Source organism: Chiroxiphia lanceolata, chromosome 8 (assembly GCF_009829145.1).
Source record: "Chiroxiphia lanceolata isolate bChiLan1 chromosome 8, bChiLan1.pri, whole genome shotgun sequence".
Classification (NCBI taxonomy): Eukaryota; Metazoa; Chordata; class Aves; order Passeriformes; family Pipridae; genus Chiroxiphia; species Chiroxiphia lanceolata.
The window spans coordinates 780,696-806,134 of record NC_045644.1 but is presented as its reverse complement, the minus strand read 5'-3'; the positions used below and the strand labels follow the sequence as shown (position 1 = coordinate 806,134).

The 25,439-nt window shown below is 40.7% G+C and overlaps 1 protein-coding gene across 1 annotated transcript in view; it reads left to right on the top strand.

Moving 5' to 3' along the window:
• Nucleotides 1-6,334: 6,334 nt before the first annotated feature.
• Nucleotides 6,335-25,439, top strand: part of RAB11FIP2 (RAB11 family interacting protein 2) — a 33,478-nt gene continuing 14,373 nt past the window's right edge. Inside the window, exons 1-3 of the mRNA XM_032695039.1 lie at nt 6,335-7,064; nt 18,006-18,448; nt 19,146-19,602. Coding sequence (XP_032550930.1) covers nt 6,712-7,064; nt 18,006-18,448; nt 19,146-19,602 — 1,253 coding nt within the window. The 5' untranslated portion in view covers nt 6,335-6,711. The remainder of the gene's footprint in view (nt 7,065-18,005; nt 18,449-19,145; nt 19,603-25,439) is intronic.

The window sequence follows — 25,439 nt, the reverse complement described above, 5'->3', positions numbered from 1 at the left end:
CTTGGCAAGAGAAAAAAATTCTGCCAAAATACTAAATATTGTTTGGGGGCTTTATATCAGCTTTGAAATGTGGGGTGAAGGGTTAGAAAATCCATGTCTTGGTTTACCAGGGCTTAAAAGGAGACATGTTAATTCTAAGTACAACAAGCACATCAATCCTTCTTCCTTCATTCATTAAACATTTTATTTTATGTTATTTAATTGGTTGGTTGGGGTTTTTCTCTGCATCATCAGGGAAGAAGAGTTCTCCTTTTACAAACAGGCAGGAGGTGTTGAGACCCTGCAGTGAACTGCAGATTAATCACGGCTGGCTCGGGGCTGCAGGTGGATTCCATTAGACCCTTCAACAGCAGAAGAGGCACAGAGTAGTCCTCTGCTAGAAGAAAAATCCCTAGGAATAAAGTTTGGGGGCAGCTATGCCTGGGAAAAAGTCTTGGGAACGAGCAGGAAGTTTAAGTGTGTTGTTTTAGTTAAGAAGACCAAATTTCAGGGAGGACTTTTTGCCATTTCAAGGCATACACTGTGCTTTAAGGTGGGTAGGTATTTTACCCACTTGCTGTTAACTTATTACATAAACCAGGGATATAAATATAACAATTTAATCTTTTTAAAGATAATTCCCTTCTGTCTGTCTTCATAGGCAGCCTACTGATGTTGAATGTGTAGGTCCTGTAAAGCCCTTTGAGGTCTCAGAGAGGGAGAACCAGCAGAGAAGTTCAGAACTTCCATTGAAAGAACTTCTTTTACAACATAATTTTCTGGTGTTTGCTGCGATTCTCCTTAAGAGAGTTGATAACTTTGGAGAATTTGTGAGGTAATGGTCTCTGAGATCCTTGGAGACCCCATAAAGAATAAATGACCTAGAAATAAATTCTGGAGTTATTTAAACCCAGGAAAAAACACCTGTGAAGAAGCCTTAGACATTGATAAAAATCTCTATTTTTTTCCCCTCCTGTTTCATTAGGAAACCAGAAAGAACGTCATAATTTTGAAATTGTTTGTTTCTATTATTAATGTTTCTTAGGTTCTGTAAAGCACAAAAAATATTATTCTCTGCAGAGATGACAAAATTATCCTCAACTCTCCCTCTATTACTCATGTCCATTTCCAATTTAAATCTAAAAATAGATGTCATATAGCTAATTTCCATTTCAATGTAACTCTTCAGTTTGAGCCCCAAATTTGTGTTTCTGTGATTTTTGAACTTTTTGGTACTTCTCTATGGGTCAGCCTGGAGGTTTCCATGAAGTTTTAGGAGAGCCAAGGGCAAACCTGAATCTAGCCCTTGGAGGTCAGCTTTGGGAGAGTTTGGTGTGGCTGGTGCTGTCCCCTGGGGAGGTGTTGCTGAGGACAGTCTGGATCCTACAGGTGTAGGGCAGGGTGGTGGCCCTTTATTGTGCCTGAGGGATGGCCACAGCAGGTTAGAAGTGCTCAAGGACTTTGACAGAAGAGCACAATGGTTTGCCTGCTTGCAAGGCAGATGCTGAGAATTAGGTGTTTTCATGTTTTTAGAAGACTCAATTGAAATCTAACCCAGACAGCTGACTAACATCTTGAGACACAGGCAGTTTGGGTCAAATCTGGATGACTGGCAAGTTTAATTATAGCATTTGATGACTGTTTTACAGCATTTAAGCCTCTTTGAACTTCACAATGGATGAGAGCGTTGAAAGGCTGTGAAACACGTTCAGCTAAAAATGAACAAAAAAGATGATGCTTCCAACACTCTCAGTGGTACCTGGCATTCATTTGAAGTCTGATATTGCACAGAGTACTTCCCTATCTTTGACTCCAGGTTTCTGGTTGAAAAGCACTGGATTTCTATTAGAACAATGGATAATTCTGTGGGTTTTGTCCTGATTTCAAGCCCCCACTCTGATCTTCAAAGATGTATTTCCTTTGCTGTTTCTTGTATGACCCTGTTCATTGCAGTAATGCAAGACAGACAGGTGAAGAGTGAGGCAGGAGAGACAAAAATTGCCTGCCAAGCAGAGGGCAGGATGATCCCATAGCTGGCTAGAGAGAACAGTGGCACACCAGAAATGATGCTGGCAGGACCTGAGAGCTCAGGACCACTGAGGTGTGTGTAGGACTTTCAAAAGCTATCAGAGAAAATTCAGCCCTAGTAATGAGGCCAAAGGTCTGCTCCCTCTGAGGAGATGTTCCCTAAGAGTGAATGTGAAAGGTAAAAAAGCCCCCAGAGCAGGACAGTGGCCTAACTCACCCAGCCTCAGAAAACCTGGAACATTTTGGGGTGCAAAATTTGGGCTCATAACACAAATTTAATGAATATCAATCCAGCTTTTTACATCCAAATGCTCCCAGCTTAATGAATGTTCCTCCAACCAAGAGAGCAGACAAAAACAGTAGCTTGGGAAAAACCTCCTAATTCACAGTGGTGGGTTCGAGCCCAGCTATTTGATTTCTGCAGTCAATTAATGCTGGTGAATTCCTGAAGAAATCACTAATTGAAAAAATAACAACAGCTGAGATAAAGCAAGCTAACAGGCAACAATGTGCAGTCTCAAAAATTTCATAGTCTTTCTGGAAAACATGCAGCCTGGACAGTTGCAACAGCTAGTGAAAGTTAGTCAGCCAGGCAGAAAGCAGAAGTTTGTCACATGTCTAGACAAAACCAGCCTGTTCCTCACAACCATGTAACGTTCAAAGCAAACACATCCCCCGAGATCTGCCAACAAAGAATTAGTCAGCAAATAATTTCAAAGAAAAGATAGCATTTTCAAAAAAAACAACAACAAAATGTTTCCTACCTCATAAACAGAAACCAGGAAGAAATTAAATCACCAAATTATCTGCTCCAGTTTACCACTGGAAGAACAACTGCTCTGATCCTCTTTAGCAAGTACACAACTGGAAATGAGAAGCAGAATGTGGAACCAAAATATTTTCTTGCATTTTCTTTTGCAAGGGCAGGCAGAGTATCAAAGCCTATCAGATATACTGGGGGCTCAGGAGGGAGAACTGAGAGCTTATTACAAATTGCTGAAATTGAAAAAAATCCACCATAATTCTTGGAATTGCCTCTTTAAAAAACAGTGTTGATCTCCTGGGTCAGAATTGACTGGAAGAACATGTAATAGAGACAGGCAGCACACATGAGGTTTAAGGCTTTGTATCAAACATACACCATAGACATAGCACAGATATCCACTGTTCTGCAATAAACAATCACTTTTCAAACTCACTCTCATCATTGCCTACAAGCAGATGTAGTGCTGGAGTAGCCTCCAGGAGCATAGGACAGCTATTGCAAATCAGAAATGCAGAAACAGTTTTCCTAGGCTGGAGATTCCAGCTTGGATGGCTTTCTCTTCCTCAGCAAGAATTCTGGGCTTGCTTTTCTCCCCTGGCTTTCTCCAGCTACACAGGTAGTGGCAGAACAAAGAAAAGGGACAAGGCAGAGAACAGTACAGGAGCTCCCAACCACCCACAGGGAGAAATCCTTTTTACCACAATGTAGCATTCGAGGGAGATACATATGAGTGCAAACTCCAAATGTAATGTTTTGAGCTCAAAATCCTCCAGAAGAAACCAAGGACTAGAAAATTCATGACAGGACATCCCCAGAGTGAGTGGACTTGGACAGAAAACATGATACAGCAATAAGAGTGAGTTTAAGAGATTATTATTACAGAAGAACAGTGGACATCTATGGTGTAGTGAAAGAATGGTGCAGTCTTATAACCAAAATGTTGCACAGAAAATAAAACGGATTTCCTAATGTGATATTCCCTAAATCATGGACAGTGATGAGCAAAACCTACAGTGCATGCAGGCACTGAGCAGTGGTGGTGGCTTAGTGAATGGGAGTCTGAGTCATTTCTGGATTAATGCTCTAACACAGTGCCAGGGGACACTGTGTTGCTGGAGATATCATTATTTCTCTGAGATATTTTGTCATTTATATTGCATGTTTCATTCCAGAAGATGACAATTACTCTATTCCAAAGAGGACAAAACCAAAAGGCCAGCTTACAGCTTGACCCTGGAGGGGTATAAGAGGGAATAAAATATATCTAGTGCACCTTTGAGCAGAATTTTTTATGAAGCTCAGTGGTGGAGGAGTTGAGAGGGCATTTCCCCAATGTCTGCTCCACCACCTGAGCAGGGAGGAGAGACATGAGAAAGGCTCCACATTCCTCTTCTCACATGGCAGATTGCACATAAGGAGTAGAGAACTATCAATCTGTTTATTTTTGAAAGCAGAAAAGGAAGATTGGGTATTGTATTAATATATTGTCTACAGAGGTGTAAAAGTTCTTCCACCTTCCCCTCTTCAGCTGCCTGCATACGTTTTTTGCAATCAGCTCCTGTTTAGGAAGAAGACAATTGTAAGAAATTAGAGAACACTAATAAAGCACAAATCCTGCCTGTTATAAAATCTCATAAAATTTTCCTAAGACACAGCATGCAAGACATGATGTTTGACTTAAACTTCTGATTAAAGAAATACATTCTGCCTACCTAAAATTCATTTCTTGTTTTGATTTGATGAGTGCATCATGCTTGGTTTCTATTTAGTGCAATGAAGAATGTTGTATTAAAACAGAACTTGTATGTGGTAAAATTCACTTAAGAAATATTCTGATGTACTTATGTCTCTCTGGTTTCCAACAAGAACCCCGTGGCTTTCCCCCATGGCCTAAGTGTCCTGCAGAGCACTGTCACCATAATCCCTTCTGGCTCTTCCACCCTGAAATGCTGCAGCTCTTTTCCCAAGCACAGCAGCTCACCCTGGAAGCTTGGCAGTGAAACATTTGGGAAAGGTACCTGAGGATGTGGGAGAGTGGCAGCTGCAGAGCAGGGGAAGGGATTTTCAGGTGAGGAGGATAGTGATTTATCCCAGAGAACTGATGTGCTGCCTTAACTGGCCATTAGCATTACAAACCAAGGCAGATAACCATAGCATTTATAACTCTTTCAGAAATTACTACCCCAGATAACCCATTTACGTGGTTTTGTCTAAATACGGTCCCAAGACATGTTCTGAAGTTACTATTTCCAACTGGACCATCTATTTTCCAATATCAACAAAAATCAGATACAACATGGAAAAAAATTGCCAGCACTGTCTCAGGTGTCCCAGCGTGCACAGCTGTCATTCCCAGCCAAAATCCAAGGGCCAATGAAGCTGTTATTGAAATTATGCACAGAGGTAACGTGAGCTGGGACCCAGGCTGATGACTGTGTGCTGACTGGTGATCCCCTGCCTGTTCTGACCCTGCACAATAACTCGCTCAGTATTAAGAATCGTGGGCAGCATCATACTTTACTTTCTCTAATGGCCTTCAGCTTTAACTTTTTAATTTCCTGTAGGTCTCAGCAGCACAAGGTGGTCTCCCAAGCTTTTTGCTGCTCGCTAACCTGTGAGCTGTGGACTGGGGACTCATGAGTGAGGGGTGGCAGATGAAGTATTATCTGACTTGGCTGCTGTTCTCCCTGCTTGTTATGGTTTGCAGGGGTGGGATGCACAGCCTTGCAACCCTAATGATCTCCTTTTTTTTTTTTTTCGTAGAAACAAAGTTAATACCAGTGACTCTTTTCAGGTGTGCATGTAAACACACAGTCTCCACCGTCTCCATCAACAAAATTATGTGTTCTCAAAACATCTTTTATTGTATTTTTTTTACCTTTTATTGCTGTATTTTAAATATTTTATCATTGTATTATTTTTATTATTGTATTTTATATTATTTTTATTAATATATTACTGTATTTTATATTAATCTTCATTAATATATTTTTGTATTTTATTATTTTCACTTTCTCGTTGAAATCCACCAGAATTGCCAGGGTGGGTGGACGGGACGGAAAATGCAGACGCTCCCGGAGCTGGTGGCAGCAGGATGGGCTCACGGAGATCCCCGGTCCATGGCCGCCCCCGAGCCGCTGCTATTAAATAATAACCAAAATAGATGTCTTCATTCAGGCTCCCTCCCCTCGGCAGCTCCTGCAGGGATCTCTGCCCGCTCCAGAAACAGAAATAGCGATGCATTAATTACCGGGCCGGGGCTGTGAGCCGGGAGGGGCCCCGGGAGCCCAGCGCTGCCTCCGGCCGGGGGAGCCCGGCCCGGCCCGGCCCTGCCCGCGGGCGGTGCTCGGTGCCCGGGGCGCGGCGGGAGGGGAAGGAGGGGAGGGAAGCGGAGGAGGGGGCGAACCCTGCCCTCTGCCCTCTGACCGCCGCCCGCAGCATGGGGAAGGCGGAAGCGGCGGAGCCGGCCCGGCAGGCCGGGCGGCGGCGGGGGGGCAGCGCGGCGAGCGGCTGAGCACGGACGGACGGACGGACGGAGGGACGGACGGGAGGGAGGGCAGCCCGGCAGCGAGCCCCCCGCCGGCCCCGGGCCGCGACGGGCAGGGACAGCGGCCGCCGGCCCCGCGGCGGAGCGGCCGCGCCCGGGGGATGCCCTGGGGGCGGCGCGGGCCGGGCCGGCGGCAGCGGCAGCGGCAGAGGCGGGCAGGGCGAGGCCGCGGGCGGGCCCGGAGCGGCTGCGGGGGAACCCCGGCCATGGGGCCGCGCCTGGGGCTGCGGGGCGAGGGGGGCACCCGCGGGCTGGGCAGGGACACCCGCGGCCAGCAGCGCTAGGGGAGCGCCGGCAGAGCCCCTGACAGGTGTCCCCGCCCCAAGTGCCCTTAGGCGGCCGCTCGAGGGCTGACGGGCTCTGTTTGTTGTTGCTGCTGCGATCCTCAGCGATGATGCTGGCAGAGCAAGCCCAGAAGTGGTTCCCAACTCACGTGCAAGTTACGGTCCTTCAAGCCAAAGGTCTGAAGCCAAAAGGTAAAAATGGCAGCAACGATGCCTACACCATCATCCAGCTGGGCAAGGAGAAGTACTCCACCTCGGTGGCAGAGAAGACCCTGGATCCCGTCTGGAAGGAAGAGGCCTCCTTCGAGCTCCCTGGATTACTCATGCAGGAGAATCCAGAAAAATACATCCTGTACCTGATTGTCATGCACAGGTCGCTGGTGGGGCTCGACAGGTTTTTGGGACAGGTGGCCATAAGCCTGAATGATATATTTGAAGACAAGCAAAGGCGGAAAACAGAGTAAGTGGTGGTTGGCTTTCTTTCATTATAATTTGCGTGCCTTGTACGGTTGCACTTGGGGAGGGTGGGAAATAGCCTGACCATCAAGGTACTTTGAAATTAAATCAGAACAATTTTCTCTTCAATGCTGTGGTCAAACTCCTTAACGTACACAGTTATGTCATTATGGCCTGACCTCTTCCAGAGAAGTTTACTGTAATCACAGTGGTTACCCTGCACAGGGAAGGAGTGTCAATAACATTAACTTTTTTGGCAAATTCTTGTGTGTAACGTGAACTCATCACAGTCTGTTTTTCTAAGGATTTTTCTTTATTCTGCACAGGGCCATATCCCCATTCAGCTCCTACCTCAGTTTGGGCCATGCATGAGACTCAGATGTCCTCAAAGCCTTGTGTTGTTCTCTTTAAAATTGTTTTCTTTCAGTTGCTGCAACCAAGCGTCTTTATAAATATTTTATATTTATGTTTTAGTGGTCAATGAATTGTGACTTAATGAAGGCTCACCACAACAGCACAGTGCTTTGCTGATCCTGATTAATCTTAGGCCGTGATCGTGCAGGCTGCACTGTACAGCAGGCCTCAACAGAGAAGACTGAAGAGAAATATCAGCTGTTGTGGTAGCTTCCATCAGTACCTACATAAACCTTTGTCAAATGAAATTGCTGCTTGCCAGCAAATTCAGGCACTGGAATGCAAAAAAAAAGAATTAAAAAAAAAAGCATCGTAGCAGTTAAGCTGAACTGTAAACTTATCTAATTCTCTGGGTTTTTCAAATACATAGGAAAGTTGTTATAATTCCTAGTTAGGACATAGTCACACAAAGATGTCTGGTACCTGTGTAATTTATCCTCCAAAGTCTATGGGAATAAACTGTAGGTATGAGTGTCCTGCAGGCATGGCTGGGACTGCACCGTTTGAGTTTGTTTTAGTTGTGCTTGTCGCACAGAAGTTGTCTAGGAACACATGGAGACCTCCAAGTGAGCTCTGTGTAGGCAGCGGTGTATGAACACTGACAGATCTTTCTGCAGGGGTTAAGAACTTCCTGCTCCAGGTGCTTTTCCTCCTCCAGTGTATCTTCAGTAGAGCAGAAAGGCTCTGTAGAAAAATCTCAGCTGTTAAAGCCTGGTATTCATAACGGTGGTGGGTCTACGGTGAGGTGCTGGACTTGGCATCAAAGTGACTAAAAGGTGGGCATCACTTGTCTGTCACTGACTGTACTGGGGTGTGAACTTCCAGGAAGATGGAGAGGTGGAAATCCATGCAGCAACGCCAGCCAGGTCTTGTTCATCAGACAATTGTTTCTGCAGAAACCACCTCAAACCCTGGTCCTGCTTCTGTGCAGTGGCTGAGGTTGAAGGAGCACCGAAGACAAGTCATAGCTGTCTTTGCCCTGGTGTTTGTTTGTTTGCATTTGTAAACTACATATTTAGCAAAACAGGATGTTGACAAACCATGTAGTAGGAAAGAAGAGGCCCATGCTGAATATCTTGTGACTTCATTGTCTGGAGTATTATGCTTTTTAATTGCTTATCACTTTAGGGACAGACCAGTTATCTTGATGCAATACGTGGTAACGCCTGTAGCCTTAGGGTCTTAATTTCTATTTATACTTGATTCAAGAAGTTTCAGTGCTCTTTAGACATGCATCTTAAAAATTCTTTAGTCATTAGTTGTAATTATCTTGCAGGTCAGTAGGTGACTGCCTTAGTTGCAACACCTAGATGCTCTACAGAATAAAAGGGGAAAGAACGAGGAAGGAATGCTACTAAATGTAAAGGCTATAAATATAGGTAGAAATATATATTCAGAAATTGGAGGAAAATATGTAATTATTCATGTGTTACTGTGAGTAACAAAACCTAGAAAAAGAACCCTAGGCTCTTGCACCGATTTTGGCAAAAATAGTATTGGAGACTTACAAAATTATTCCAGAAATTTTTGAGTGGGGTCATTAACATAGTCCTTGTGATAGTTAAACAAAACATTCAGATCTCTGCACTACTCATATATGAAGCTATGCAGGGCTTCCTAGGTGTTCTTTATCTTTTCATTCCTTTCTCTGAGTGTGATAGAGGAGCTCCTGCTATGGGAAGGTGCAGCAGTTCCCCCCGAGCTGGGATCCCCAGGGCTCCCCGGGACACCCGCGCGTTCCTCGAGCTGGGCTGTGCAACGTGGGGCCTGGGGGGGATTTTTACAAACAGCCTGAGTCCTTTCTTCAGGAGTTACTTGGGCATTTAAGACTGCAAATCTTATTAAAAGTTGATGGGTGTTAGGCTTCTAGAGCCGAGCAGCCGTACCTGTAAAAGTCTTATGTAAGTGTAAAAGTGCGGCTGGTGGGGTTTTTGGCAGCGCGTGCTCGCTTAGTGCCGATTTAAATTCTTATGAGGAAGGAGCCACTGGAAGTCCAGTTTTCCCGTTGGTGTCTTTAGGTGCTTAGAAACCTCAAGAATGTCCTTTCTGAAATTCACTTTTGAAAAAAAAATAACTCTGAGCCCCGAAGTGCGTGGATGTTTTGGAAGCTTTCACGGCTGTGTGCTCGTGCTCTGGCTGTCCCCTCCCAGCACTGCTTGGAGATGTGGGTGCAGGGCTGGGACGTGTGTGTGCAGGAGGGCAGACTTACGAGAACATGTTTGCAAATGTGATCTCAAACAAAGCACTCTTTTTTGTTTTCCTTTTATTAAATCCTTTTTGATACAAAATATTTCTAGTCCTGTGTTGGCAGTAAACTGAGGGTAATATATTTGGACCTGAAGGCCTTCTAGCTGTGACCGTGGTGTGGGAACTGAGACACCCAGTGCCTTTCCCGACCAAGTCCAGTGCCTTTGTTACTGAAGTTTTCTGAGGGTTGAAAGCTATATTCATTGTTTCAGAAACACTAATCTGTTTTATTAAGCAATGTTTTTACTTTCAAATATGTTCAACAGGCTTGTGCTGTTATTAAATCCAGAGTTATTTTCTTATGTTGATGTAACCTTAACATTTCTTGCTTTGTTTGGGGATGAATGAGATCCAGTTATTTGATGAAGTGTCTATTGGTAATATTTCTACTTTTTAATATATTTAATAGCTTCCTCTTTCCAACACAGCTGTACATATGGTGCTGTAGGAGACAGACTCAAGAGTCACCAGGGTATTGCAAAAAAGATATTTAATATTCTGCACAATGCTGAACCCTGTCAGCAATTCCCTAGTGCTTTTTTAGTAAGGAGGTATGAGAAGTGAAGGCTACCAGCTGATTTTGAATTCCTAGGAAGACCATGGGGTGTGTGACATTTGGCTTTTTGTATATTTTTTTGCTTTAATATTTTATAATTTGGAAGAAATAAATTTCAAAAGTCACTGCGGATTCAGGAACATTATGTTAGGGAAAAATAATCCTTTTTTTTTGCCTGTATAGCTTTTTTTTGTTATTCATCACATCTTAAGAAAAATACTCGCTGCATTAAAGTTTTCAGGCAGAGGCCTCCTGATAGGATTTGCACATCTTGTGTTCTAATAAACTTGCTCTGGCTCAAGAGCTAATGAAACAAAGCCCTCTATTTACTACAACTCCTAGTGCAAGTTTTGTGTGCACCACGGTGCAGTGTCCTTTTCCTTGCTGAAATGGGCAATTTTGGGAAGTATTAAAAGTAAGTATTCCTGAAACAGTTAGATCCAGATGCAGCTCAGATGGTCCCTGACTAGGTCTGTTCCAGAGGCTTCATCCAAAGCATCTGCAGGATCCCAGGTCGTGTTCTTGCTGTCTCAGTGCGGAGATGCCCATCACCCTGTGCAAGTTTGTGAATTTGTAATTGGACATGGACAGGGACTTCCTACTTCTGCTCTTTTCTCAGAGCTGAAAACTAGGCTGCAGATGTGGAGAGATTTTACTGAGGTTTGTCAGCAGTCCAGAAAGCTTGGGAGATACTGCTTGACTGGAAGCGTGTTTAGCATAAGTTTTCGAATGTTACATTTCTGACATGACTTTTATTTCTTGCAGTGGCGTCGTGTGAGTTTTTTAATTCATCCTGAGAAATACATGACAGGTTTTGTGGTCTGCTCTTGCAGAATAAATATACCTCTTCTACTCTTGCATTTGAAATGTAAATTACGAGCAACAAATGTGCTGTTTTAAAGCATATGTGCTTTTTTGTAGTAATTTCAGTTCAGTTATAATTCATAGTTGCCTTAATGCTGCTGATAATCTGACTGCAGAGCATCAAAACAAATTTTTGAATTACCATGGAATAAAAAAATACTCATTTGCTGACATGTCTTAATTTATTGAAGTATTTTCCAGTCGTTTTTCATAATGGCTGTGCTTAGGTTTTTTTCACCTGTGGGCTAAAAGAACACAGCAAGAGAAGAACAAATTTCTGTTAGCTTTCACCATGATGTTACTTATTTCATCAGCTTTTGCTTCATCCTCGTTACTAATTCCACTCTGTTTATTGTCCATTCCTTTATTAGCTTTCCTGGACAGCTAATTTTATTGTATGTTCAGCTGATTTAAGATGCAGCTCTTGTCTGGAATGTTATAAATTTGAGGAGGCAGGAGATGCAGAGTTACTATTTCTTATGGAAATGTCGGAGGAGACATCTTTTATTTGTGATTTAATTCCTCTTCTCCCCGGCGTCTGTAATACCTCAACAACACCCCCCTACACACACACTCACAAATTGCAGCACTCTTGTTAAAAACAATGCTTATTTGAGCACAGTGAAGGAATCTTGGCCTCATCTAAGAGACTTCTCTACTTACATTGATCGTAAAAAATAGTCAGAACCAGCTTCTCAGCAAGCAAACGTAAAGAACTAATGACTGACCACAGTCAGTGCCCTGTGTTATAGGCACTTACTCCTCAGTGCTGCTGAGCTTCCTGGAAGATATGCACATTGTGTGTCTTCCTCCAGATTAATGTGAATTCTTTCCTGGCAGCCTCCTGCTTGGATATGAACAGGTTCCATCTCCAGCTGCCTCTTCTCTGTCCTCTCTCTCACCTGTAGCAGCGTGGGCAAGAAGAGGCACTGGAGTAGGTGGCTTCAAATGCAGCTTGAATTATGAACGAGCAAACAACTGGTAAATTGTTAGTATGTTAATAATATTTCTACAAAACATAGCACACTATTATGTAGCAATTTTTAGTCTTAAATTTAGGTAAAACCAGAAAAATGCATTTTAAGTGATTAAGCTCAGCAGCAGTGGAATTAGCAGGCTATAATAGAAAATGTCAAAATGTTGTGGTTGAAGCAAGAGAAGAGTCTTGTTCCACTCGAGTCCAAAGTGGGAAAAGTAGTGACTGAGAAATTTGTTAAAGGCACAGAAATAAAGAGGAGCCTGGAGATTCCATAGGAGTAGTTTTGTGGCACCAGTCAGTAAATGTAAAAAAAATGAAGGAAGGTTAGTATGAGGAACAGAAGAGAAAATGGTTATGGGAGAAAAGAAAAACTTCTGCCCAGTTGTAGCTTTATGGAATTATAGTGATATTTTCAAATTATCTGGTAATATTCCCAGCATTTACATTTTGACAGCAAATGCATGCACATCCTCTGAGTAAGTCATAGTTCTTAGTCAGAGTCTAAGTGCCATCTGGATTGAAATGCTTCCCCATTGTCTGTGCACACACACACTGCAATAACTGGCCTTAACTCTCATACCTGCAGTTATTTTGTTTCTAAAATAAAAATATTTGCATATAGCCTTTAGCCAAAATCAGAAGTAAACTAAGACCACTTTCATTGCTGTGATTGCAGTCGATGTTGGCTGACTCCATAGTGAGGGTGTTGTGATGTCTGTCAGTTCCCATATGTTTTGTGGTGTTACAATATCACTCTGTAATATTTATTTTAAACTCTTACTTTGAATATGTCATTTCAGTTGGCTTCCAGAAAGTAATAGTATTCATCTTTGTGTCATCACTTATTTTAATAAATAATCTGTTTTCTTCTTAATTTCCCCTCATACACAATGTCTGTGCTCAGCCCCTTGCCTTAATTTTCCTACTTGCTGACTTTTGGGGCTGTCTCTCAGTGTGGTATCAGAATGATTTATCACAAAACATACTTCTGCATTTTTCAAAGTGCATGTGCTGCTAATGAAAATGTCAGTTGTGGGCTGTGGGTGTTGTTTTTTTATCAATTAGCTGTGGACATTTGTGTTAGTGGGGTTTTCTGAAGCAAGTTTCTTCAGTGTGTCTGGGTTGATAGTAGTCATCTGAGATGGAGAAGTACTTCTTGCCTGTGACAGTAATGCACATGTTCTGTCATTGGCATTCTGATGATCTTTTATAGGTTTAGAAGTATTTGCTGGTATAAAAAGTTCCCCTCATTCCTGTGTAGCAGATGAAAGGTGTTTAGCTCAGGATGCTGATTTTTACGTGTAAAATCAAGGTTAGAAGCCTTGCAGATGCTGTGGGGCTTTTTGAAATATTCCTTCAATAATTTGTGAATTAAAATAAAGACTTTGCAAAATTCTTTGGTGCAAACTAATGCTTCCAGCAAAACAAAACTACATCAGCTCAAAAGATAATTATTGAGTAGAGTGAAGGCAGAGCAGTGTATTTGAGAAGCAGGGAAATGAGTGAGAAAATTCCTTCAATACTTTCCAGCTTTGGCACTGGCAAGAAGATGGAGTCAGGAGATCATCTGTCATGCACAGGTTGAATGTTCTGGGTGGAAGACTTATGATCCCTGTTGAAATTGGTAGACAAGTTACCCAGTGATTTTGGAGGCAGTTAAACTATATAATTAAAATGTAATTGAAATTATGTAGTGGTTTTTCTTACCCATGCTGTTACTGTTTTTCTTACCCACACTGTCAGCCTGTGCTGGTCCCTGTTACATGGTGAGTAGAATAGGCTGAGTGATGCTTCTTCAAAGGAAAGAGAGGGATGTGACTTGGAACTGTCAAATTCCATGGCAGATTTGGGGGACAAATTAAATTAAAAAGGGGGAGGCAAAAAACCAGTTGAAGAAAATGTGTTGGAAATGTCAGTACATTTGTAGATCACTAGCTATTTAAATGGAATAGGCAGGCCAGAATTTTGTAACTTGCTCTTTTATAGTAGCTTATTTCAGTTTTCTCCTTCACTTTTCCTGCCTGTCTTTACTGAGGTAAAGGGTTCGTTGCTGCTAATACTGCACAATTTACTTTATGGTATGCAGAAGATGGTTATTGTCTTTGCTAGGAAAAAAGGGAGTTTTCTTTTTCCACCCCTGATTGTAGATATGGCCAAACCCAGGGGATTTTATCATGGTTAGAAAGTAGCCATGTTTCTTCAGTTCAAAGTTTAGCTTTTCAGGACTACCTGGTCAGCAGGATTTTTCCTATTCAGCCTTGAATGTTGATCATCTCTCTGCATGTTCAAAAATTGTCAGCATACAGAGTGGCAATTATGTAAAAGTAAAAATGATCAGAACCCCGTGCAAGGCAGGCAAAGCCCATCAGCACACTCAAAAACAGATGAGAGAAAGAAGCAAGGGTTGTTCTGATGGAAGCCATAGGGAAAAATCCGAAATTAGAGGGTGTATGGAGGACATTGCCCTACAGAACATTGGAAGGTGAGAGCAAGAAGTATGAATGTGGTTCAGAAGGCAATAGGGCTTCCTTTGAAGTTGGGAAAATTTGCCAGACTTTGTACAAGGTCTGTTTAAATAAAGACTGTCTGCAAGACTGGATGTAATATTTGGTTATTAAATAAAAGGGCATCTGCTCTCGTAAAAGCCACCCTGTTTTGTTCATGTGTGTTATTGGCTATTTTCCTACTTTGTACAGACTTTCTATAGAATCAGCTCGTGGCAGCCTGACAAATGGAGCATTTATTGTGGCTAAAAGTACTGTAAACAAAACCAAAATAGCAAGTTTTACTGGCTTTTATAATGCATTACAATTTCTTAAATTGGCAGTGGTATAGTGGAATTTGGTATTTTAGGACCGAAATGTTATCTGCAAGCAGCGGACTTCATTTTCCAGTTCTTTTTTCTGTTACACACAGTGCTGCTTTTTCTGTTTGTTGCTCACGCCCATGTGTTGTCAAAACAGATTCTAATAAGAAACATTTACAGGCTCAGTTGCTCCTTCACGTGCAGCTCCACATAAATGCATTTGTTCTCATCTGTTTAAAAAAGTAATTAGTTGCCTTTGAATTTGAAGGAAATCATGATTCGAGTCTGCTTCTCATATTGTCTTGTTATGAGCTGAAGCATATGGAACCTTCATTATAACTAAAACAAGATAAACTCTCCAAGGTAACAAAGAACCCTCCTTGAAATGCCTATGAAAATTAAATATCTGTCTTTTATACAATGATTTGATCCAGCAATCATTATTCAAATAGAAATTCCACTGACGTCCAGAGGAATTTTGCTGGAGTAAAAGAGTTTGTGATTGAATTCTGTTGGAGTCAGCAGCGGTGTTGAACCTGGTCCCAGCAGGTACGAGGCTCAGTCCCGGGTGCCCTTCTGGTGTCTTCCTTGGGTAAGGAGAGTTCCTTTGTTTTCCCAGCTGAACTTATTTTTAGTGCTGAAGAAGAGGTGAATTTCAAAATATTAAGTGGAGGTATTGCTGTTAGCAGGTACTGGCAGTGGCACAGTGTTTGGTGATTGATGATAAGAATGCCAATAATTGAGTTAAATTAATTTTTAAAATAAGATACTTTCTTCCACACAGCAAAAACTTAAGAATTTGTGCCTTGATATTGTTCTAAAACAAGTTAACAAGTGTCATGCACCAGTTTAAAGTTTTGGTAGTTCCTAAGTAGGAACATATGAAAATTCAGCAGTTTTATCAGAGATACAGTATTAATGTTTAAGACCCATGAGGAGAGGGGAAGAGGGAATAAGGGAATGTTTTGTTACAGTGTAGGCCAAGCCATTAAATTTAAATGTCAAAAAGTGAGGTCCTCTCTGCCTATGAAGTCTCTTGAAACACTCATGAGCCTTATTTGTAGTTATGTGTATATTTAGTGTCTGTCTAAGGAATCATGGGAGCACTTTCTCAGTTTCAGGGTGATTTTGGGTTTGAGCTTTTCTCTGCACAGACAGGGATCTCTCGGAGCAAGGGCTTGCCCATTATGGCTGTGTATTTTTTTTTTATTTTTTTAAGAAAAAATGTGAACAGATTTTCTTTTAAAGGAGAGTTTTAAAGAAAGTAGGCTGTCTTGTCTTCCCATTTTTGCAGTATTATATAGCACAAAAAAACTTACTTGTGGTTCTGTTGTGTGTGTTTTCTGTAACGAGTCTGTAGATGACTTAGAGTGTTTCTGGAATCAGTTACCAAAGAAGTGAAACGTTATTAACTAAAAGGAAAAACGATCCATCTTCTTCAGACACATATTTCAGGTTTTGCATTTCATTTAAAATACATAAATGAAGTTACCTCACAACAGAAGAAAAACTTTCTTCCTAAAGGTTTAATTATCCTCCTACTGGTTTGAACTTCTGGGTCTACTGGTCTGGATTCATGTTGTTCAGTGCCAGGACAGAGGAGGTCTGATATATCTTAATTATTCTGGTTCAGCATGAAACATAAAATCTTGTGGACATCACAAAGCAACAAAAAAAGGCTTAATACTCCCTATCCTCATGTTATTTCTTTAGTGTGTCATTTTTAGAAGTATTTTCTCAACTCAAATAACAGTATCTCTGCCTGAAAATTTGCTTTCAGCTGTCACCTTTAAAAATATTTATGAAATCTGAAAGGAAATGGAGGGTTATTTTTCTCCTTTCCTGACCTTGTTTTCTATATTTGACAGGACTGAATAATGTATGAATAACTGTGCAATCAGTTTTGCATCTGTGCCGATAGGCAATTTAATTTCTTGGTCTCCAATTCAGAAGTTACTTCCTCGTGGTGATGAGCTACTCTGTTAATCTGTGTGCATACAGTTCTCCTGGCAGTGGGTTTAGAGCATTCCTTTGGAGCTGCTGGATCTGAAATATGCCCTTGTGCCCCTTTTGAAATAGGGAAGGGCTGTTGGTGATGGTCGTGGAGAAGGGATCATCTGGGTCATTCATTTGGGTGAAGCTGTGGAGGGAAGATTGAGCCAGAATTCTGCAGATGCTTCCATGGGACAATGGAGCACAATAGGGGATGAATAAGACACTTGGATAATGATAAAGCTTTAGTTGGACCTGGCAAGGAAGCACACTTGGCTTTTTGAAGCAGATGATCACACCTTTGATCTGTTTTCAAGGAGTGGGGATTTACATCACGGTTCCAAAGCCCGCGGAAATATTTCTGAAGTTAATCCTGCCGGTGACCTGCAAAGGAGAGGGTGGCTGTAGATGCACCTCCGTGCTCACAGCTCTGCACCTCCTGCTCCTGGAGTTGCTGTCAGCATCCCTGGGGATGCAGCTGCAGAACTGAAATGGTAGTTGGCTGTTCAGAGGTCTCAGACATCTCTTTGCTCGTGCAGTTGACATAAATCTGAACCAGCGGTCAGAAGGAAGGGGTAGAGGGGAAAATGTTTGCTAGTGTGTAAACCTGAGCAAAACCAAAGGAGAAAAGGTTACCAGATGAGGTAGTTGCCACATTGATATACGTTATATTAATGTACATTAATATACATCACTGAAAAATATAGAACACTTGAAAGCTATCATGTTCTTTTAAATAACAAAATAAAATGTAGCTGTATTTATCATTCACATGAGGTACAAATTCTCCTTCACAAGCAGATGTGAGCCCATTAGCTTTGATGAAGTTTAGTAAGCTTCCAGAGTTGTTGTTGGTTTTCAAAGCAGGTGAACACTGTAAAGAGCTCCCTACTTGCTTAGTTATTTTCTGTTGCAAAAACGAATATAAACAAAGAAGCTTTTCAGTACAGGAATAACTGAATCTTTGATACAGGATTTGGGTTTTCATTTTTCAGATTGTACTGACCCGATGCATTAACCCACTAACCACAGTTTAATGAGTAACCTCCAGGAAACACAACTGAATTTGCTCTTTTTCTCCTTTAAGGTGGTTTCCCCTAGAGTCCAGACAAGGGAAGAGAACTAAAGACAGAGGAGAAATAAAGGTCAATATTCAGTTTATGAGGAATAACATGACAGCAAGTATGTTTGATTTGTCAATGAAGGACAAAACCAAATCCCCTTTTGCTAAACTAAAAGACAAAATGAAGGGTCGCAAAAACGATGGGACGTTTTCGGACACATCCTCTGCAATCATCCCAAGTACCCACATACCTGATGCAAACATAGAGGTGTGTAGTGGGGAAGTACAGATGAAATCCAAACCAAAAAAACCTTTCCTTTTGGGACCTCAGAGGTTGTCCTCAGCTCACTCGATGTCGGATCTGACGGGCCCGCACGTCTCCTCCGAGAAGGTGAAGTCCGGCCCCGTTGGCTACTCCCACCTCTTCAGGCGCCAGCTGGAGTCCTTTGGCTCCGTGGATGAAGGGGGTGAGTAAAACTCATGGCCATTACAAGCACAGTTCCCTGCTATTAGGGCATTCAAAATCTGTTTCTTCAGTTCATGAAGCAATACAAGGCCAAAAAGTAAATAAATATTGCCGACCTATTTTTTTTTTTTTACTTCCTTTAGTTGATGGTAGCTCATCATTCCTATTTCCGAGCATAAGAAATGACTTATTTTGTGAAAATATATGATAATTTAGCTTTTTTTTTTCTTATGTTCTCATTTGAGAGTATATTGTAGTCAAGCATTGCATTCTAGGACCGTAGGCAAAACAGCACCTTGTGAGAAATAAGTTTAATTAAAAAGTTGAAAACTATCACCAATTTTTAAACGTGATTTATACAAAGAACTGAAAATACTTTGCTGTGTTCAAAGTTATTATGCAGCAATAGACTACTGTCTCTTTCTGGAGTGGCACACTAGTCATAGCTGTCTTCTCTGGAGAACTTAGTTTTCACACAGGAAACAAAAATTTCCTGTAGTATCTATCTATAAACATTTCTGAGCCACAAAGTCAAGCTGTTAATTAATTTTTTTTTTAAATAGCTTAGTTGCTCATCAGAATTTTGAACTGACACTCCACTGCAGAGCTTCTAGATCTGAGCTAAACTGGGTTTTCTGCATGTCATAAACTGTGATACTGTGTCCGTTGATAATATACTAATGACAGATTGTTTGCAGGGAGTCTGAAATCTCCACACAGAAGGACATTAAGTGTTGATACTTCTAAAATGAACCAGCTTGGCAGCACGGCCGATGAAGCTGCACTTGAAGCACAAAATGACCCGTTTACCAATGTGAGTGCTTCGTTACCCCAAAAATTTGCCACACTGCCAAGACAGAAGAACCCGTTTGAAGAGAGCCCAGCAACGTGGGATCAGAACATAAGTCTGTTCTCCAAACCCGGGGAAATCAGGAAAGAACTTAAGAAAAAGGAGAAAGTTAGTCTTTTTGAAAGAGTGACTGGAAAAAAAGATGGCAAGAGGTCAGATAAACTCAGCAATGGGGGATCAGACAGTTCCACTGACCTGAAATCTCCCGGGGCGTTCGGTGAAGCTCATCAGGAGAGTTTTGATTATGAGCCAACTAATCCCTTTGTGACGAACTTCAAGCCCACAAGCATGTTGCCATCTTCAAGGTAGGCTTTTGCTGTGCTTCAGTCTGACATCTTGAACATGTGATATAAATGAAAATGTGAAGTGTTGAAGAACACCATCTTTGGGCTTCATATGCCTTTATATCATTGCTTGTCTGTTTCTAAGTAAAAGTTATAAACTTTTTATATCATTTGCTTCATTTTGAAGTGACTTTTTATTACTATTTTTATTACTATTTATTTTATATGTACTGTGAATGATCTTGGGTACTTGCATCTGTGGAAGACCTTGTTTGTGCTTCAGAATGGATTCTTCCTGAATGTCTTCTGCTTTCACTGAACACTTACTGCTAATTATTGCATTGCCCTAAGTCAGGCTTTTAGAGGGAAAAATTTCAAATCTAAGGGAAGGATGAAATGAAATAAATAAAAGAGTGAAGAAAATGTGAGTAGTGAAAACAAATCCTGTGGATGTCACTGTGTGAGGGGAAAAAAGAGTATTTAGGTTCTATATGTTAGAGTACAAGAATTAAATACCATTTTATTTCTAATTGGGGGCATCCACATGGCCACCTCCCTCTCTTGAATTCGTTTGGCTTTCTGTGCATGGAATTCCTTGCACAAGGCAGCAGTTTAGGGGTTGAGCAGAATGAATTAAGTCACCAGGGCTGATAAGAAACTTGGATTTAAATAATCCATTTTAATCTTTGTTTGTCTATCAACACTTTACTTGTTGTCCTTAAGAAAAAAAAAATGTGTAACCCACAGTTAGATTTCTTTCTGACCTTTGTTTACTAGTGAGGAAGATACACTCTCTGTCTCTCTGTCTCTCTGTCCACACACCCTCACGTTCCCAATAGATAAATGTTTAAGAAGTTAAATAATTAACTTTTATTCATTTGCATTTTTTTTGTTATATATTGTATATTAATGTCCTTGTTTTTTCAAGGTAATGATTGATTTCTATTTAAAGACTTAAATTTGGTAGAAAATGCATTTAAAATTAAAATGCTCCAAACTGGAATCTTAAGATTGGAAAATAAATCACTGTTTTAAATGGAAAACATGTTCTAACAAATTTTCCTTCTCCTGTGTATTAATTCCTTAATTAATGACATGGGAGTAGTTTCTTAAAAAGAAATAAAAACTTGTTTCTTGTTATCTTGTTCTTTAAGATTTTGGAACAGGGTGATCTTATTGTATCTGAACTCAGTTTTATTCATAGGTTAGAATGCATGCACTCCTGATTTAACCTTAGAGTAATTTTCTTAACAAAACTAATGGTGGATGTGAATTAGATAAATGGACTGAACTGGAACTGCTGTAGAAAAGATTTGGTTGTTAGAAGCTCACACAGACTTCAATGAATTATCTTCTTAGTGTCTTCTATGAGTCAAGTCAGTTCCTAGTGTCTGCAATAACGTGTTTACAGGCAGTCCTGGAATATTAGTTATTTAATAAAGGCTTTCTCTGGATTAGAGGAAGGTTAGGTTGTAGCTTGGTTTGTCAGAAGTTAAACTTCCGTTTAAATAAGCTCCTTTAAAGAGAAATAATTTAAATAACAATTAAAACTACATAGCATTTAATTTTTTTAAAATGAAACACTGTATTCAGGCAGATGCTAGATATAAGCAGTGAAATCTTTTGAAGTTCTTGAATGCAGCAAATCTTGATAAATACAAATCTTTAATGGTAATCATGATGGACTTCTTTTTCTTTATTTTGTAATTAAAAAGCTCATCACAGTGCCCATTGAGAAGGACTCTAGTCGTTTGTTTCCCTCTTTGTATGAGAGTCTCTTTTACTAGTTCTTGACTTTTATGTAAACATAAACTTTTGATAAAACAAATAGATATCATTTTATTTTCAAAAAGAAAAAAATAAACGTTTTGACCTTTTCTGTAAGACAGCTATTATGGAATAGTATCTAGAGTGCAATAAGTTGAGTTAGAAGCTCTTGATTTTTATGTGTTCCATTATTATGTTCTGTGCAAACCTTTTAGACTTAGTTTACTTTCTTTCAAATGTATCTTGTACAATTATTTTCTTTTGAAGTAGAAACTAATACAAAATGTGCATATTTAATAAGTTTACAGTTTGAGTTTACCTTTTATCTGTGGAGGATTTGTCGAAGAGAGTCCCATTTTTAATTTTTTTGAACTAGTAATTCTGTAAGAAAGAATTGCTTGAATCTGTGGGCACAAAATACATGAGGCTGGGTAATTAATTCAGTATGCAGAAAGCATGGACAGGGAATTTAGACGCTGAGTTGGTTTTTATTTACTCTACATGCTATTAAACTCTTTTGGATGGATCCCATTTCTGCAAGCCAGTCAGGCAGTGTGTTGTTATTAAGGTGTGTCCCAGATCAGTGTTCTGCTGTGGGGAGGTGTTTGCTCTGCACTTGGCTCTCCCAATTAACCCCACTTAGCCCAGCCTTGGTGTGAGGGATGGAACAGTCCTGGGGCTGGCAGCTGGGTTCCTCTCTGAGGAAATTCAGCTGGAAGGTGGATCCCAGGAGCACACTGTAACCACAGCACAGTCTGTGGGACCACAGGACAGTCAGTCTGTGGGACCAGGCTGGAGATAAAGGAAAGGGGAAGGAAAGAAAACCAAACAAACCACAACTCTTCCTCCCCCCCAAAAAAAACCCCTTGACCCAAACCAACTCCTCCCTGTGTGCGGTGTGGGTGTGACGCTCCCAGCAGCGATGGGGCTCTGCCTGGAAACTCAGTGGGAGGCTCTGCCGTGACTTTGGGGAGCTCTGGGTTGGGTCCTAATTACCAAGTCCATCCTAATGAGCTGTGGTTGGTAACGTTACTGAGCAGTAAATTGTGGAGAGCATCAATGCTGGGTGGGTGAGCTGCAGGCAGAGCTGCTGAATAGCCCTTCACCCATCCTTCCTTCTAGCTGCCTGTATGCATGCTCTGTCACTAATTACTCTGATGTAATAACCTTCATTCTTTTAATTAGTAAATCTTCCACGTGTTTCTCAGCTGATGATACAGAAAATGTAGAAGTGGTTCAGCAACAGTTACAGGATTTATTTTTTTCTAAAAGCAAGTGTCTCAGGATTATTTGAAAATCGTTATTTATTTTTGTTGCTATTATTTATTATTTTTATTTCAAGGAGGTTTAAGAAGTATTTTTGGAAAAGCAAAACAAAACCTACTTGGTTTGTATATAATACTAGTTATCAGGAAATCACAAAATATGGGCCCCCAATTTCTGTTAATCTCTGACTTGGCAAAGGCTTTTTCTTTGACTTTGGCTAAATCACTTAGGTCTGTAAAATGGGGATGATATTTTGTTGCCCCCTGCAAATGCTGAGTGGATAAATTAGTATTTTTTAACATTTTTATAGATATTACATTGCAGTATTACATAAGTGTTAAAGTTGGGGGGTTTTATTATTGGGTGTAGGCGTAATACAGATATTTATGAGCTGACTTTCTGACAATTTAAAAATGCAGGAGTCTCATAGTGAAACAAAAAATGCTATTTTAGCAAATATTACAAAATCTGTTAGTTCCAGAGGTTTTATATCATACAGCCAGTGAAGAATTTTTAAGCAAACAATTTGTCCAGTGTTCTTCAGGCCAACATTTACCAAGGACAGCTTTGTCTTCCTACTTCTTAATCCACTGCTTTGAAACTTTGACCTGATATTGCCTTAAATTGAATTCATTCTTACAATCACTGCTATTGTCATGGCTCTCAAGAGGTTAATTTGCAGTCAGAAGCCACGTGGATTTTGTATTGAACACAGTTAAAGAAGCTGAGGGTCCTCCTGGCAAACAAAGGTTGTTTTGTGCCATAACCAAACCTCGCGCATCGTTTCTCTGAAATTGTTTTTGTTTAGGAAAATACATGACACCACACTGCAGGCTAATAAACTGATGTGAAAATTTCTCAATTTACACCACTTGACAAGTGCTAAAAGAAAAGCATCTTTAATTTTAATGTGTTATTAGGACCTTTTTAGAGAGATTGTACAAGTTATTAACAAGGTCCTCTGAGACAGGAGACGGGTAATTAACAAGACCTACAGAAAGAGAGTTTAGGTAATTAATGAGATCTTAGGCACTGGACACAGGGAGACAAACAGGCCAATATTTAAAGCTGACAGGTTGTTACTCGTCTGATCCAATTCCAGATCTGGGAAACTGGATTGATAAGTGTTTGGGAGGCTTTCTACTAAACACTGTATATAATGTTATATATAATTATGTATATAAAATACATACACATATACAGACAAGGTAAGTGTGTGTCTGTATATACATATATATGTATGCACATATAGGGAGAAGCATTAAAAAAACCGCTTCTAAAATATGACTTCTGTTAAACTTCAGAGAAAAGAAGATAAAGCTTGTGCCTACATACCAATTACAGTTTATCTCAAGTTCTGACAGTAGGATGTTACATTCTAACCAGTGTGGAAGATGGGATAGTGGAGGAGAAAGAAACCTGTGTCTTACTGGGATTCACTGTAACAATTATGAACCATGCTCATGTTTAGAACAGTCACTGATCAATTGGAGCATAAATTATAAACACACTACTTAATTATTTTTTCTGTGTTCTCTTACTGCTTGAGCGTTTTTTAAAATTTGCGGCTCAAAAAGAAAAAAACCAGCAACCCAATCCTTAAACTCTTTCTGCTTTGTCATTTCTGAATGTGGTTATTTTCTTCAGCCTTGTGCTCTCCTCACATGTGGCTGTTGGAGCTGCCTGTCTCTCCCGTGGCACCTGTTCCAGACAGTTTCATTCTTCCCTGTGGAGGAATATTTGAAATCAGCAATGTCGCTGCACTGGGACAAGTTCATTATTAGATTGGGTAAAAAACAAATGAGGTGCCATGAAAACACGAAGCTCTTGGTAAGAGCAGTGTATTGGGATCCTGTTGAGTTTAAAGAACAGCTGATGTCTGCTCCATTTCCACCAACATTCACATTTTGTGTGTGGTGGTCAGCCAGCCCCAGAAGCTTTGCCAAACCGTGGTGTTCCCCTGCCTGGGTCACTGCTTGAGCTGAATTAGTAGAGCAGGTGCCTGTCCCTGGGCAACTGTAAAGTAAAACCTGTTCCCTTAAACCACACTGCAGGTCAGGTATTAGTGCAATAACTCCAACATCAGCAAAGAGAAGTGACTGTTAAATGGTTTCAGTCCTATATGGTTACTGGCCACAGCTCCATTGGAATGACCCCCAAAAGTTGCCTGATCAGAGCAAAGGGTTGTAATGGCTGTATATTTATTTGCCAAATAGATCATCCAGTGTACAGTACAGTTCACTATTTCTAATTTTCACATGCCTTTTTGGGAAATGTTCTTCTCTCACGAGTTTATTACTGTGCTTGCTGGAGTAATAAAGTCTGTTCTGACATTTTGGCATATTTATGTCTCTGTTGGTCAGAAAACGGCATCAGGTGAATTATGCTATTTTCAGAATTTTGTTTCCTCTGTCAGTGTTAGCATGTCTTATTTTAAGAACAATGCACTTCTGCATTGCTTTTCTTGAAATGAATGTATTTTTTTCAGTTCTCTGTGGAAGTTTGACTAGATTTCAGTCAGTGTGATCTCTAGTCAAGGTAAAATATTGATGGACTATGCCAGTGCTTTAACTGTAGTGTAGACTGTTAATATTTGTTAATTCAGCATAGTAGAGCTGTCAGTAGAGTATTATTTCAACAAAAGAAATACCTTGCTCGTTCATGAGAGGTAAAGGGATATTACAAAGCAAACAGAAGCCGTGCAGGGATCCTTGGTCTGTCCTGCCAGGTCTGTTACCATCTGGTTTAGAAAGATCACTGCATGTGATGAGAGAATAATGAAATCTTTTGCAGAACTCCTACAAAGCAATGGGCACAGCATTTGG